The sequence below is a fragment of the Schistocerca cancellata genome, chromosome 9, assembly GCF_023864275.1.
Source record: "Schistocerca cancellata isolate TAMUIC-IGC-003103 chromosome 9, iqSchCanc2.1, whole genome shotgun sequence".
In the NCBI taxonomy this organism is placed as follows: Eukaryota; Metazoa; Arthropoda; class Insecta; order Orthoptera; family Acrididae; genus Schistocerca; species Schistocerca cancellata.
Window position 1 is genome coordinate 396,695,244 of NC_064634.1, and position 17,562 is coordinate 396,712,805.

At 39.8% G+C, this 17,562-nt stretch overlaps 1 protein-coding gene across 1 annotated transcript in view; it reads right to left on the reverse strand.

The window, feature by feature from the left end:
* Positions 1 to 17,562, reverse strand: part of LOC126101078 (ribosome biogenesis protein BMS1 homolog) — a 100,826-nt gene that overhangs the window by 16,887 nt on the left and 66,377 nt on the right. The window contains exons 10-14 of the mRNA XM_049911757.1: positions 17,175 to 17,548; positions 12,775 to 12,962; positions 11,058 to 11,247; positions 5,459 to 5,610; positions 809 to 997 (exon numbers count right to left, since the gene is read on the reverse strand). Coding sequence (XP_049767714.1) covers positions 809 to 997; positions 5,459 to 5,610; positions 11,058 to 11,247; positions 12,775 to 12,962; positions 17,175 to 17,548 — 1,093 coding nt within the window. The remainder of the gene's footprint in view (positions 1 to 808; positions 998 to 5,458; positions 5,611 to 11,057; positions 11,248 to 12,774; positions 12,963 to 17,174; positions 17,549 to 17,562) is intronic.

A 17,562-nucleotide genomic window follows, 5' to 3' on the forward strand; every position in this document is an offset into this window, starting at 1 on the left:
TTGGAAGGTACGAGACGAGGTACTGGCAGAAGTAAAGCTTTGAGGATGGGGCGTGAGTCGTGCTAGGGTAGCTCAGTTGGTAGAGCACTTGCCCGCGAAAGGCAAAGGTCCCAAGTTCGAGTCTCGGCCCGGCACACCGTTTTAATCTGCCAGGAAGTTTCAGATTGCTACTTATTGTAAAGAAGACACATCAAGTAGCAGACATGCACGATTAAAAGACACTCGCATATAGCTGTTGGTCACAGCCTTTGTCAGTAAACACACATACACACACACACACACACACACACACACACACACACACACTGCCAACTTCTCTGGGTCAACTCTTATGCCATCATCGAGCCCCTTCTTGCCCGAGATGCTGGAGAGGAAGAGGGGGAGAGGAGCGGAGGGGGGGAGGGGGCAGGAAGGGAGGGACGGAGGGAGAGTGTCTTTACTGATGAAGGTTGTGGCCGAAAGCTATATGTGAGTGTCTTTTAACCGTGCCTGTCTGCAACCTGACATGTCTCCTTCATGGTAAAATCTATCCTTTCCTACATTGTTAGTCATCAGAAACATTTTTTAGAGACAAGGTTAATGACTGTATCTAATACCATCGCCAAAAAAATAAAACCATTGCTAGATGTAAACTCCCAGAACTTCACAGCAGTTGACATGACATTAATTTCTGGTGCCTTAGATTTTAAAGAGCCATCTTAATATCTGACATGGAAGTTTAATGTGTTCAAAATGAGTCATCTTGAACATGTATCTACGGAAACAAATTGCTTGGGGGAAAAAAATGTAACCTGAGCTGGATACATACCTGGACATACCCAACATTCTCCTCACCAGGCTGCAGACCTCCCATTATTAGAGGATACTCCGGATCAAAATGAGTAACGAGTTCACAAGGTACAGAAGCAAGCTCTACTCTCACATACATTCCAGGTCTATAACCTTCTAGTTCAACTCTTATGTCATCATCGAGCCCTTCAAATTGACTTTTATTCAGCTGTGAAAGAAAAACAGTAGCAAATATATAAAAAAAAACATGGATACGTGTACCGTATTTACTCGAATCTAAGCCGCACCTGAAAAATGAGGCTCGAAATCAAGGAAAAAAAAATTTCCCGAATCTAAGCCGCATCTGAAATTTGAGACTTGAAATTCAAGGAGTGAGACAAGCTTTAGGCCGCACCTCCGAATCGAAACAAAGTTGGTCCATTGTAATATGAGACACAATTTAGGTCGAATGCATGACAATACAGCTACAGTAGTTCAGTTCGAGTTGTAAGCTTAGCAGTTAAGCTTTACCAGGTAGCCATTGCTATGCGTCAGGCTGTATTTATACGGGTACCCTTCCTTTTTCACGTGCTTCGTCTGGTTTGAATTTATTGCTTATTTTTCTTTGATCTGATAAGTGCCGTTCTCTTTGTTATAGGTGTTTACGTTACTCTAAGCTGAAAATGCATTATTGTACTGTGTCATGCATTGTTTGTCGCATTTTGATAATGAGTGTTTATGACCTGTCGCCGCTCGTGGCATGTCTTGCTTTTGTGGTGCTACCGCCGTTTCCGATATTTAAAAAAAAAAGAAGAAGAAGAAGAAGAGAGAGAGAGAGAGAGAGGAATCGTCTCATCAGCAAAACAATGGCAAGAGACTGCTATTTGTTGTTACTTACACTGCTGCTTTCTTTGATAAATAATCAACAAGAGCCAAATAATAGACTGCATGTGATACAAGATGATGTGAAGGGGAGTTTAGCGAAAATTTTTCTTCATTTGAAAATCTTTGCAGGTGCCTCTTTCGTACATTACATTCTGCACAGAAATTTGAGTCATCTTAGATTTAAAAATCTAGTCAGTTGTCGTGCTTCATTTGTGACTGTATCACTATTTGGCGTAAGAATAATACAAATATAAACATGGCATGATATGTATATTCTTCTGCGTTTGCTGTTGTCTCACTCTAGTTTCGTAGTTTATTAGGCAGGCAGGATTTAAATGAGATAGCAGCAAACACGAAAGAATACATGGCAAAATGTTTATATTCGTATTATTCTGATGGTGAAGAGAATACTGCATGTGATTCTCAATTCATAAAAGTTCCTATTAGCAACCATCTCTTGTCACAAGTAGGAAAAAATTCAGAACGTAGAGTTGGCCATATTGACAAGCATCCCAAACAGTCTTGCCAGTCGGATTTTCGTAGTACATTGAAAGGCTGCTACATTCGAAGATGAACAATACGGATTTGTATTTACTTCGTTGGATAATGTATGAAAATGAAGTGGTCGAAACTCGGGGTGGAGAAAAAAATCTCGTCTTCCACCTTAATTTATGTACTGACACAGAGGTTTTGGCACCAGTATTTATCTTTGTGCCTGCAAAGCATGCCTCCGTAGCGCTACATTTATTCGACGGCAGAAGTTAATTGTGGCGGCACCTAGCAACATTTTACAGAACTTCCAGTTACTTTGCACTCGATTCTAAGCCGCAGGCGGTTTTTTGGATTACAAAAACCGGAAAAAAAGTGCGGCTTAGATTTGAGTAAATACCGTATTATCACTTCCAATTACTCTGACATGATAATACACAAAGAAGAAATTGATACAAAGACAAGGCTTACAATGATATCTAAAGTTATTTGTATTGCTCCCTATTAGTATGATGAAAGGGGGCACTTTTTACTAGAATAAGCTGCACAACACTACTAACAAACCAATTCTTTTCGAGTGATAAACATGTTTTGTATGTTTATCCCTGCATAAAATTGATTGCTGGACATTAACTTAACAGTTTCTATTTTATGAATATCTGCATCATCCAGAATCTCCTCAGAAAATGGAAAGATTCGAACTGAACACCGTATAACCAATGACACTGTAGGTATGGCAGAAAGAGAAGGCATTTTACTCTTATCACAAGCAGAATGCCACTGGTAGCTATCATTTCACACACAATATGCTACAGTCACAAAATGTGACATAAACTTGATTTCTGGGAATGTGTATAGTCTTTAACATTATGGAGTAGTTTTTCAATCTTTGTTAGTAGGAACTAATAACAATACACACTACATTTTCATAGGTCTCTATCTCCACCCCATCCTCCCCCCTACAGATTTGGCCAAACCGCGCGGCTTCAAAAATGCTTATCTTTGTTAAGGATGGTGATGGCTTGAAATGTGTAGACACAGACTGATGTGTAAATTTTCTATACACTTTGTTGCAAATATTCATCTGGTCTCTCTTAACTAGAGCACAAACAGGGGTGTGCTGGCCCTGTTCTCCATGTTACATAATAAATTTTGTCTTTGGATGGATAGAGTTGAAGTGTTCTAATGAAAAGCAAGACTTCAGTGCATGTGGTTCATACAACAAACATACTGACCACATTTCAATAGGAACACATTTTACTGAATACAGTAGATTCTAAGCACCTTTTTCTCCAAATATGACACTTAGAGATGCTCCACAACTATTGATAAACTACCCAGTGACATCCAATGAGCCTCTTCCCAATGTTTTTCCCCTTCAAACAAGAGATGTAAGTCTCAAGAGTTCAACAAAACACTCTTTTATTCAGTTTAATAAACTCTTTGCCTTCCTCATTCTCCCAACAGATGGGCCCTATCAACCACAGGCCTGAGTTACCTGACCCTCCTTTCCTCCTTCTGGGAGAAAATAAAAATTCCAAAAACTACATATAGTTTGTTTCTACTTCTAAAGGTGTGTGTCAGCAGTACTTGGAATTTTGTCACCTGAAAGTAGATCCTGGCCAGTCACTCCATCCCTTGTTTTATATATAAAATCAACCCCCCCCCCTCTATATCTCTCTCTCTCTGTCTCTGTCTCTCTCTCTCTCTCACTCTCACTTTCCACCCCACCCCCCCTTCTTACTGTTTGTAAAAACTGGAACACCAAGGGGACACAATCAGAGCCTCTAGATGATGTGGCAAGAAACCAAAGAGGGCCTGGATATGTAGCGGGGAATACAGTTCCACGTAGTTTGAGGCACATTGATAAAGCACAGACAGTGGTTGCAAGAGGCTCTGAATGAACAAGTCACTGACTGACCGTATTTCGGACACATCCAATGCCAACATGTTGGCTGGGGAAGTAGGGGTACTACTCATACTTTGAAGAAGGCTAGAACATTCCTCACCGTGTATGGCCAGGGGTTGTACTGCACAGGTGTCCGCCCCCGGTAGCTGAGTGGTCAGCACGACAGAATGTCAATCCTAAGAGTCCGGGTTCGATTTCTGGCTGGGTCGGAGATTTTCTCCACTCAGGGACTGGGTGTTGTGGTGTCCAAGTCGTCATCATTCCATCCCCTTTGACGCACAAATCACCTAAGTGGCATCAAATCGAAAGACTTGCCCCCGACGGGAGGCACTAGTCACATGACATTTACTGCACAAGTACCACATGTGGAGCTGCCTGCAAGATGGACAATGTGTCAGGCTCTGAAACCTCTGTGATGTCCTGGCTCCTGTTCAGATCACACCCAGCATGTACGAGGTGAGATCGCGCACGATAGCCGATGGTGTCCCAATCTGTTACACTTGGCATGTGTCAGCTGTACTGCTCAACAAAGCAACCTGCTTAACTTTGTTCACCACTGTAGCACCTAACACATATGCAGCCATCAACATGGGGCAAATTGAAGCAGGATTCGTCTCAAACCAGCACATTTTGCCACACGGGACACTAGTGACATCGTTCGTGTGCCCACCGCAGTCTGAGTCATTAGTGGTTCCCGGTTGATGAAGCCAAAGCAATGACATGTGTGCCATCAGTTCAACGCTCAGTGGACTGCATGAGCTATCAATGCAGAAATATCAGCAACCATTGCAGTGTTCTGACGTCAAGCCAACACTGTTGATGAAGCTGTTCTGACAGTTACGGCTGTGCAGACCAGATGGTGGCCATCCAAAGTAGTGGTCACACTTTGTGGTCTAGAACCTTTTCATAGCTGTCTACAGCTCTCTTCTATCCAATGCTTCCCTCCACACACCACTGTGATAGCAGCATGCCCTGTGCGAGTCTACCTGTTTTCCAGAGACTGATCATTGTGCCCTATTAAAATTCTCTAGTAAAATGCTGATACGACATTGATGCAGCAAACTTGCACTTGATTACAAATATCTACTCCGTTTGACAGCTCCGCAATGAAAAAGAACAGTGACCTGTCCAGTCGCACAAAAAAAGGTGTTTATGGGCCTGCGAGCATGGCATATCTCTGCAATTTTAATCACTTAGTTGTTCCACTATTCTACACATCTTCCATTTTGGAGTGATTCAGAGCATTCCTTCTGGATGTTGTAATTTTCACAAACTGTAATTTATTGTTCAAACATTGAGTATATACCAAGGCATTAAAATTATATCTTTACTACTGGATAAACTAAACAAAGTTATTTTGTTAATCAGCATCCACCAAATCAAATTATTTAATGAGAGATTAAATACCTGAGCCTGCATGTCTGCTTCCTGCTTCAGCTCATCATAGTAAGTCTTCCCACCTTCTTGCTCATCATATTCATTGTCAAATTTTTCTTTCAACTTGCGTTTCTTTTCCAACAATTTTTCTCTACTTGTTTCGTCTTCTTGTTCATGTGATGCTGTAATCATTTCAACAACAAATAAAATAAAAATTCAATACATGAGTTTCTTTTTATACACTGCAGTTAATATATTTTTCTGCCTACACATAATAAAGATATAAAAATGTTATAGTATTAGGTTGGTGCATAAGTTTGTGTAGAGTTTTGTTTTGCATGTTGGTATTCCAGTTACTTGGGTTGTCATTTTTATTTGTAATTCACTGTTGCTATTTGAGTTTACATACTGTCATTTTGTCATTTGGCGGTAGCTAGTGGAGCTGTGGACACTAAAAAATGGAGTGGCAAACAGAGAAATTGGAACATTTTCAACATATTCTTCTGTTTGAGTTCAATAGAAGGGTGACAGAAGTGTAGGCAGCCAGTAACATTTGTGCAGTGTATGGGGATAATGCCACTGAACAGAGCACAGCAAAAAAATACTTTTCTCGTTTTAAGGACTGTTTTGACATCAGTGACTCTCCGTGTTCAGAAAGACATTTGGGGTTTGATGAAGACCATTGAAACACATTAATCCACTATGATCCATGTCAGTGTACTCAAGAACTGGCAAATTTGATGAACTGTGATATTCCACCATCATGCGAGATTTGCATGCAATGGGGAAAGTTCAAAAATCAGGCACATGAGTAACCCATGCTCTAAGGCAAAATCACAAAAATCAGTGTGCATCTCTGCTTGCTCATCATCAATTGGCTCATTAACAACACCAGCCATTCCTTCCCTGTATCATTACTGGTGGAGAGAAATGATGTCTTTATGCTGACATAAGGAAAAGAAAGAAACGTTTGAGTCTAAACAAAGCAGTAACTCCCCATATGAAAACCTCTCGCATCCACAAAAGATAATGTTATGCATCTGGTGGAACAGAGACAGTGTGGTGTATCACAAATTGCTTTCCCGAGATGCAACCATCACTGCTGACATTTACTATCAGCAACTGAGACATCTTGCAGATGCAATCCAAGAACAATGACCAGGAAGACTGTGTGAAGTGATGCTACTCCACAATGATGCCCACCTGCATTCTGCTACACTGACAAAGAATACTATACAGGAGGTGGGTTGGGAAGCCATCCTGCACCCACATTATTCGCCTGATCTTGTGTCCTCAGATTTTCTCGTTTTCCACTCACTACGGAACAAATTTCCTTTCCAGATGAAAATGGACTTTGAACGTGCCTCGACGAGTTCATCGCCTCAAAACTACACGATTTCTACAGTCGTAGAATCGAAAAGTTACCACAGCATTGGCAGACTGCAGTGTTTATTAGACTAATGGAAAAATGCTACGAACTTATGCACCTACACTATACAAGGAAGTTATGAAATAAGAACAGCACAGAACAAAATTATGCAAGCACATTTTATGTTCCAGGATCTTACCGTTTGTTTCTTAGAACAGAAAAGCAAGTATCAACTAAATCTTAGGCCAAAAGCAACAAACAGTGGCTTACAATGCAGGTGACCTGCATGCACATTTGCAATACAGTCTATTCAGTAACATTGTTCCTGTCTCAGTACAGCACAACACCCATAAAAAGTACTTAACATGGGATTGACTTTTTTAAACCATCTATATGGTGATGTAGGTTAAGGCCAAGGTACCATATCCTTCGGCCATTCATCTTAGTGGACCCTCACTTGTTAATGATTGATGAAGAAATTATTCAGAATTTCACATGATGCTCTACAGCTTTAAAAAATGGATGCTTCACAGACTGGATGCATAGTGTAATAGTTAAAGTACAGCTCCCACAAACAAGAAGTTGTGGGTTTGAATCTCGTCAGATGTTTTGATTTTTTTTATTTTAAAATATTTATCAAAATGACTTTGATCATTATTTTTATTCAATTAATTGGCTTAAATGTATCTTTTTTTATTTCTGTTCCTCTGTCACATCATTTTAAACACTGTATTAATTTTTTCATTTGCTCTCATTTTTCTTCCTACACTCATTTCCCACTTGGAATCCTTGTTCAAGTAATTTTAATTATTTTTATGTATTCAGTTTGATTTAATTTCTTCTATTTTATCATCCTATATTTTTGTCTAGGGTATTGTATTCACTATTTCTGTTCCTCAGTTTACTTGAATTTAATTTTACTTAAAACCCCTTCTTTCATTTAAATCTTCATCTATTTTATCTGATCCTGTAATACATTCTTGACACAACTGCACAGTCAATATAAATAGATTATTTCCTCTTTTGGTTTTTAACCAATGCAATGGCATTCCAAATGATTCAATATTATGATAATCAAATAAAGATACATAAATTCACACAAACAAAGATTCCAAGTGGAAAAAGAATGATTAGAAGGAAAATATGAGAGCAAATGATACAGTTAATAGATTATTAAAATGATGTGACAAAGGAATACAAATAAAAAATACTTTTAAGCCAATTAATTAAATAAAAATAATGAGCAAAGTCATTTCAATTAAGACTTAAAAATAAAAAATTTCAAAGTACCTGGCGAGATCTGAACACACAACCCAATTCATGTGAGGACTATACCTTAACCATTAAGCTAAACAACCCATCTGCAAAGCATTCTTATTTTATAGTTGTTGAGGGTCATGTGCAATTCCATCTCTCTCTCTCTCTCTCTCTCTCTCTCTCTCTCTCTCTCTCTCTCACACACACACACACACACACACACACACACATATACACAGCGTCCTATTTTAATCTATACCAGCTGAATTTCTGCAAATGGTAACCCCTATTTTTTTAATTCCATATTTGTATTCGCGGAGGGAGGGGGGGGGGGGGGGACGCATTGTTCGTAGAGAACATTTTTTAGGAAAAGCCAATAGGTTGTCACCAGGGGACACTTCATCGTGACTTTCCCAGGTTACCAGTATCTTGAGAGAAAGCGAGATTAGGAAAAATTTTCAATCAAAATCTTGTATTGTTTCTGAAGTCTGTCCACCGGTGTAATTTTCATGAACTTGAAATGGCCTTGAAATTCTTCAGTAGGGATTAAACTGAAAGCAAATACTGTCAGCATTAGTGACATCCAACGTGCACCACTTGGAGGGTGCCGAATCAGAGACCAGCACTGTCCGTGTGCCAGCACAATCAGAGAAGAGAAAGGTGGATCTTTGAGGCTAACTAATAAGGGTCATCGTCAGGAAATTTGAAATCATGACTGGGGGTTCAGAGAAATTTTATCTTTGGAGATTCTGAAAATTTCTTGGCTGTACTCACTTAGAATGATTCTTGATTGGACTTAGAAAAAATGTAGGTTAAGGGATTTAGAAAAATTCCACCTCGTCGAACTGTGATGAATTTTGCCTCGTGGGATTCAGAACAATCTCGTCTTGCGAGACTGTAATGAGTTCCTGTGAAGTGAAATTTTTCCACAACCATACAAGCAAAATTATTCTCAACATGAATGTTTGGAGCCCATAAGAGAAAGATTTATCCGAGTCACCTGTTCTCACAATTGACTTTCTCGGGCCCATCTTTCATTTCTGCCTTCTCTCCATATTTATAAAGGGCAGGTTACCATGGCGTATTTCACTACTTTATTATGTAGTTACGTCAATATCGAGATATGTAAAGGTGCCCTCTTGAAACATACACATCTGTTAGACACGTAAGTAATTTTCTACAAGAGCGCACTTGAATACTGTATGTTTTGGCTTTACGTGGTGGCGTAAAAAAACAGCGAGCATGTGTAAACAAACAGGTCATGTACACTGAAATAAGTCAGTTGTCCTGCAAACATGCTTACGGATGTTTTGTTGAAGGAAAAACCTAAGAAAACAAATAATAGTAAAAGTGATCAGTACAATTTATTTTTTGACTCTAATCTGTCCAAAATGGCTGATTACATGTCATTAGAAATAATGAGAATGATAAAAACTGTTGGTGAGTGTCGCGATAATTATGCACCTGTGGACAGATTGTATGCCGAAAGGCATCCTGATGCTCATCATTATACAAAGGTTACAATTAGGTCTTTAAATTCTACCCCAATTACTTACATATTACCCAAGCAATTGAGCCTGAGGATCCTGAGACACACCTGGCATTTTGTCGATAGGCCAATACGCAAATACATCGTGATCTCTTTTTCTTCGCATGTACTCTCTTTACAGACAAGGTAAACTTTGACAAGATGAGGAGTTAATGCCCATAACACACACTACTGGGCGGAAGCAAATCCTCGCTGGCAACAAGATCACCAAACACAGAGATGGTGGTCAACCAATATCTGGACGGGCTTAGTTGCAGATTACATAACAGCTCCTGCTTTTTATGGCAAAACGTTGAAAGGCTTGCACTATCTTCATATTCTCTAGAATCTGGTGCTTCCATTACAAGAAAATATCCCCTTAGACATACGGGGATATATGTGGTTTCAACATGATGGTGGCCCTACACATCAGGCCTTACCTGTCAGAAGGTGCCTTGATGCAACTTACACGCATCGATGGGTTCGTATCAATAGTGCAATTCGTGAATTCCCGCCAACATTGCCATACTTAACACCACTGGACTACTACTTATGGGGAGCTGTGAAGCAAAAGGTGTACTCCACTCCCCTGACAATGCCAGAGGATATGAGAGAAAGGATTGTGGCGGCTTTCCAGGCAATCACCCATCAGACATTGAATGATGTCGAGACCAGTTTCCGACAGAGAGTGCAAATGTACATTAGGCAAGGTGGACAGTTGATCAAGCAGCTGAGACCCTAAATTTCCAGTGAGAACCATGTTAATCAGCACTTTTCAGGGCTAACAATGTGCAAAGTCTGCTGGGCAACCTCCATGTGGTGCATGCTGAGTTCCACTAATGCAGACAATATTTGCTTTCAGGTTAATCCCCACTGAAGAATTTCTAGGCCATTTCAAGTTCATGAAAATTTCACCAATGGACAGAGTTCAGAAACCACGTAAGATTTTCACTGAAAATTTTCCCGATTCGCCTTGTTCTCGAGATACTGGTAACCTGGGAAGAACCCCCAGGCGACAAACCATTGGTTTTTCGAAAAAAATGTTCCAACAAACAATGCGCATTTTTTCATGAAGAATGCGAATATGGAATAAAAATAGGTGTTGTCATTTGAAAAAATGAACTTGGCCTCTGTTTCACCTTGAGAACAGGGTTCAAGGACATTTTGAGGTAACCACCCCATGACCCTCCTTAAACTTTACAACTTTTACTCGAGATGAATAAAGAGAAGTGACATTTCTTTCATACTAACTTATATAATTAGTCTACATACTAACTTCTATAATTAGTCTAATGCACCACCTGCAAGTAAATTAGTACAAATTGAATACAAAATGCTTAAAATATGTAGCTGAAACTAAAGAAGTGCCTAATTTAGAAACTATACAGTTTTCTGTAAAAAAATTTCATTTATTCATATTCTGATATTTGACAGGTTAATTTCCTAATATAGAATTGTCTTATTTCTAAACTCACTTGTTTGATCAGACTTCTTGTCATGTTCACCTACATCACTGCTTCCATGCTTTTCACCAGTTTCCAAGTCTTCAAAATCACCAAACATTTCATCATCACTTAACACATCATCCAGTTTTAAAAGTTCTTCAGCATCTTCTGACTGTTTCCACTTCCCAGTGACAAAGCAATCTCTTATAAGCTCCTGTACCTAGAAGACGGATTGAAATATTAAATATCCACACCTAAATGCGTAAGAAGAAGAACAATTAAAAAAATCAGCAACTACATTCAATGTGCAAATTAATGTGTGTCTAAGTAAATTTGGAATATTTTGCTTCGACAACAATAACAAACTAAACCTCACAGTGAATATTAAGAAATGGAAAGTAGTGCTTCTCCTTTACACAGCTACACTATGTGATCAAAAGTATCCAGTCATCTGGCAGAAAATGACTTACAAATTCGTGGCATCCTCCATCGGTAATGCTGGAATTCAATAGGGTGTTGCCCCAACCTTAGCCTTGGTGAAGCTTCCACTCTCGCAGGCATACGTTCAATCAGGTGCTGGAAGGTTTCTTAGGGAATGGCAGCCCCTTCTTCAGTGAGGCCTAGCACGAAGTCAGCGTTCCAAAACATCCCACAGGTGCTCTATAGGATTCAGGTCAGGACTCCGTGCAGGCCAGTCTATTACAGGGATGTTGTTGTAGTGTAACTACTCCACCACAGGCTGTGCATTATGACCAGGTACTCGATCGTGTTGAAAGATGCAATCGTCAACCCTGCATTGCTCTTCAACAGTGGGAAGCAAGAAGGTGCTTAAAACATCAATGTAGGCCTATTTGTGATAGTGCCATGCAAAACAACAAGGGGTGCAAGCCCCATCCATGAGAAACACAGCCACAGCCATAACATCACCACCTCCGAATTTTGCTGTTTGCACTACACATGCTGCAGATGACGTTCACCGGGCATTCACCACACCCACACCCTGCCATCGGATCGCCACATCGTGTACCACAATTCATTACTCTACACAACATTTTTCCACTGTTCAATCGTCCAATGTTTAGGCTCCTTAAACTAAGCAAGGCATCGTTTAGCATTTACTGGCATGATGTGTGGCTTATGAGCAGCTGCTCGACCATGAAATCCAAGTTTTCTCACCTCCCATCTAACTTTCATAGTAACTGCAATGGATCCTGGTGCAGTTTGGAATTTCTGCATAACGGTCTGGATAGATGACTGCCTATTACACATTATGACCCTCTTCAACTGTCGGCGGTATCCGTCAATCAACAGACGAGGTCGGCCTGTAAGCTTTTGTGCTGTACATGTCCCTACACATTTCTAAATGTATGTTTTTGGTGGTGTCCGGATACTTTTGATCACATAGTGTAAGTAAACAAAGGCAGAAAAAAACATGTTAAAATGCAGCAGATATTACAAAGAAAAGATTAAATTGTAAGAATTATTCAGGTATGAGTTGGGGAAAAAGAATCTTTCTTTCTTCTGAAGAAAAAGCCCTGTCTTCAGAAATTTAGGATTCACTGCTATTTTTCACACATTGCTATTTCCTCACTATTCTACATGAAATCTTGTATCATGAAAAAATTGCTTCTTATTGTAACTGAAATGGTTTGGCCAACATTCCCTACAACTAAAAGTTTTCCCCCTCCTCCTCTTTCATACTGTAATTCTATGCTACAGCGTGACTTATTTTTGTTAACTAATGTACCTCCGACAGAGACCAGTCATGCAGTTGTGTGATGGGGAACCTGGCACAGTCCTCAGCATCACAGAGTTCTTTAGCTTCCTGCTGCTGCTGTTGTCGCTGCCTCACAACTCTGAACAACCCTCCAACCTCCTCCACACCTTCCTCAGCATTTGTTTCCATATTCTGCTCATTTTCCTTGTTGTAATTCCCTAAAATGTAAGATGACAATGTAAATGACTCAGAGACTTGCAGTTATTATATGGCACAATAGGCAAATATCTAGCTGCTATGGAAGTGGAGGGATATAGACAAGATAGAACTTTATAGTTTTCCAAATGAATAACTGGCAGCCCTATTTTATCAACTCAAATAATTAATGATTCACAAGTCCCCGTGAATGCCCTCACAATGCCTAATTTCTTGCACTTATAACACACCCCTTTTTCTTAAAAATAGGTCTATAATGGTATATTTTATGCACTGTATTTATGTATTTTTAACAATTCCTTGATTCTAACGTCAGCTCACCTGTAGCTGTCCACTTTTAATAAAAACATTAATAACACTCATATTTATGTACTGCTGTTCTAGTAACACAAAAGCACTCCATTGTAAAATGCAGTTAACACATTTATTTTCTCTTTGGATTTATAGGATTTCCTAATCTCAGTTTTAATACAAAAGAATTTTCTGAGTTTACTGGTACCTATTTATAAAACCATAATTTTAGACATATGGTCTTTTTTAGCAAAAGTGATTGTAATATCCTTTATTACTGAAACTGTCCAAATTGCTATAATGTATGTTGTCACACTTGGTTTATTTAATATATGCAAATATTGGTCAGTTATGAAATGAACAACTGTTATCAATATAATGATAAGAAGTGTGCACTTGCAATTAAGGTATACACTGAAAATTCTCCTAATTGTTCTGCCTACACTTCTTGTATAAACAATACTGTTCACAAGTCACAATAAAAACTAGTAAAATTTATGCACAATCAGTGCTAATCTGCAATATTCTGACAATATTCTCTTCATTCTCATGTCTGATATCTCATCTGAAAGTGAAAAATTTGGTTTCACAGGCTTAATTTTCAGTACCAGAATACCTGTGTCAGAAAATATTATTATTAGCAGTAGCATTATGTTTCAGTTTTAGAAGATTAATTTTCACTATTCTGACAAATATTTCACAGTTAAGCACATCATTAAATACTGAAATTTATTACATTACACAACAGCTAGGAGTGAAGAAATGTGTTTGGTTACTATTATGAAAAGGATAGACTGCCAGAGATGTTGAGTCACAGACAGGCACAACAAAAAGACTACTAAACATACAACCTTTTGGGCATAAGACCTCCTCCTGAAATAGGCAATACACACACATTCACCCAAACACATCTCTCACACATGACCACTGTCTCTGGCTTCTGAGAAGATGGCCTTCTACCCAAGTTATGTGTTTAGTAGTCTTTTTTGTTGTGAGTGTCTGCGACTCAACATCTCCGCTACATGGCAAGTAGCAATCTATTCTTTTTATAATATATTAAACAATGGAAAATCCAGGATGGAATGTAACAAAACCAGAGAAGGAAAATCGCTATTCACCTTATAGCGGAGATGCTGAGTCACGATAGGCACAACAAAAAGATTCAAACAGTTAAAGTTTTTGGCCATTGAGGCCTTTGTCAACAGTAGACAGACACACACACACACACACACACACACACACACACAGAGGCGCGCACGCGCGCAAATGCAACTTGCATACACGTCTGCAGTCTCAGGGAGCTGAAATCACACTGCGAGCAGCAGCACCAGTGGCAATTGGGTGGGGCTAAGGAGGAGGCTGGGGCGGGAACGGGTAGGGATAGTATGGTGGGAGTGGCGTACAGTGAAGTGTTGCAGTTTAGATGGAGGGCAGGAGAGAAGGTGCAGAGGGGGGATGGGGTAGGCAATGGAGAGGAGAGAAATAAAACTAAAAATAAATTCAAAGACTGGGTGTGGCGGTGAAATGACAGCTGTGTAGTGCTGGAATGGGAACAGAGGGGTGGGGGGTTGGATGGGTGAGGACAGCGACTAACAAAGGTTAAGGGCCAGGAGGGTTACGGTAACAGGATGTATTGCAGGGAAATTTCCCACCTGCGCAATTCAGAAAAGTTGGTGCTGTTGGGAAGGACCCTTATGGCAAAGGCTGTGAAGCAGTCATTGCGATGAGGGATATCATGTTTGGCAGCGTGTTCAGCAACAGGGTGGTCCACTTGTTTTTTGGCCACAGTTAGTTGGTGGTCATTCATGTGGACAGGCAGCTTATTGGTTGTCATGCCTACGTAAAATGCAGCACAGTGGTTGCAGCTTAGCTTGTAAATCACATGACTGGTTTCACAGGTAGCCCTCCCTTTGATGGGGTAGGCAATGTTAGTGACTGGACTGGAGTAGGTGGTGGTAGGAGGATGTATGTGACAGGTCTTGCATCTAGGTCTCTTACAGGGGTATGAGCCATGAGGTAAGGGATTGGGAGCAGGGGTTGTGTAAGGGTGGACGAGTATATTGTGTACCGTATTTACTCGAATCTAAGCCGCACTTTTTTTCCAGTTTTTGTAATCCAAAAAACCGCCTGCGGCTTAGAATCGAGTGCAAAGCAAGCGGAAGTTCTGAAAAATGTTGGTAGGTGCTGCCACAACTAACTTCTGCCGTCGAATATATGTAGCGCTACACAGACATGCTTCGTAGGCACAAATATAAATACTGGCGCCAAAACCTCTGCGTCAGTAAATAAATAAAAAAAAGGTGGAAGACGAGCTTTTTTTTCTCCGCCCCGAGTTTCGACCACTGCATTTTCATACATTATCCAACGAAGTAAATACAAATTCCGTATTGTTCATCTTCGAATGTATTAGAATTTCAATGTACTACGAAAATCCGACTGGCAAGACTGTTTGGGATGTTTTTCAATACGGCCAACTCTACGTTCTGAATTTTTTCCTACCTGTGAGAAGATATGGTTGCTAAAAGTAACCTGATGAAATGTGAATCACAAGCAGTATTCTCTTCACTATTCACCATAAGAATAATACGAATATAAACATTTTGCCATGTGTTCTTCCGTGTTTGTTGCTATCTCATTTAAATCCTGTCTGCCTAATAAACTATGAAACTAGAGTGAGACAACAGCAAACGCGGAAGAATACACTTATCATGTCTGTTTATATTCGTATTATTCTTAGCCTAATAGTGATACAGTCAGAAATGAACCACGGCAACTGACTAGATTTTTAAATCTAAGATGACTCTAATTTCTGTGCAGAATTTGATGTACTATAGAAGCGGCCGCAAAGATTTTCAAACGGAGAAAAATTTTCGTCTAACTCTCGTTCAGAACATGTTCTATCATACGCAGCCTATTATTTGGTTCTTGTTGATCATTCTCAAAGAAAGCAGCAGTGTAAGTAACAACAAATAGCAGTCTCTTGACATTGCTTCGCTAATGAGACGATTCGCCTCTTTTTAGTTGTAAGCGGCGGTAGCGCGCACAAAAGCAAGCCATGTCGCGAACGGCGACAGGCCGTAAACACGCACTATCAGAATGCGACAAACAATGCATGACACAGTACAGTGATGCATTTTCAGCTTAGAGTGACGTAAACACCTATAACAGAGAAAACGGCACTTATAAGATCAAACAAAATAAGCAATCGATTCAAACCAGATGGAGCACGTGAAAAAGGAAGGGTAACCGTATAAATACGGACGGAGCGCCTGACGCATAGCAATGGCTACCTGGTAAAGCTTACGACTCGAACCAAACTACTGTAGCTGTATCGTCATTCATTCGACCTAAATTGTGTCTCATATTACAATGGACCAACTTTGTTTCGATTTGGAGGTGCGGCCTAAAACTTTTATCTCCCCTTGAATTTCGAGTCTCAAATTTCAGGTGCGGCTTAGATTTGGGAAATCTTTTTTTCCTTTGTTTCGAGTCTCATTTTTCAGGTGCGGCTTAGATTCGAGTGCGGCTTAGATTCAAGTAAATACGGTAGGTTCGGTGGACGGCAGAATACCACGGTAGGAGGGGTGGGAAGGATAGTGGGCAGGACATTTGTCATTTCAGGGCACAACGAGAGGTAATCGAAACCCTGGCAGAGAATGTAATGCAGTTGCTCCAGTCAATATAATATAGTCATCATTCCATCCTGAATTTTCCTTTGTCTGAATGTTTTTGGTCAAGGACACAGAGAGCTTCACGTAAATGAGCAAAGTTGTAAACAAGGGCTATTACTACAAAAGCTTACCAACATATTTTAGTATTAATTCTTAAAAGACAGTGTGGATAGGCAAGTAACTGCAACAAAGGATACAAATGGCACTAAGAATTATACTGCTAATGCATCTGTTGTTTATCTAGTTTCATACCATAAACAAGCTTCCAAAGACTCCGAGTATTAGCCTGTCTATCCAGAAAGGCATCTGCAGCTTTCTGAGCAAGGTTCTCTTTCCAGCGTGCGGCTGACAGCTCGGCAGTACTTTCACCAGCTTCTTCATCAGACCCACTATCATTATCACTGTTCTCCTCTGTACTCTGTCCATCAGATGTAACACCTGAATCTTTCTTTGAATCACTGCATTCATCCTCTAAATCTGATAAATCTGAACTATCATACTCTGAAACAGAACTTTCCACATCTTCATCCCAGGCTTTCTTTTTCTCGGAATTTTCTAATTTTAACAGTGCCTCAGATATTCTACTTTTAATTTCCTTATCTTTTACTGTACTTGTTTCATGATAGCTGCAATGAAGAAA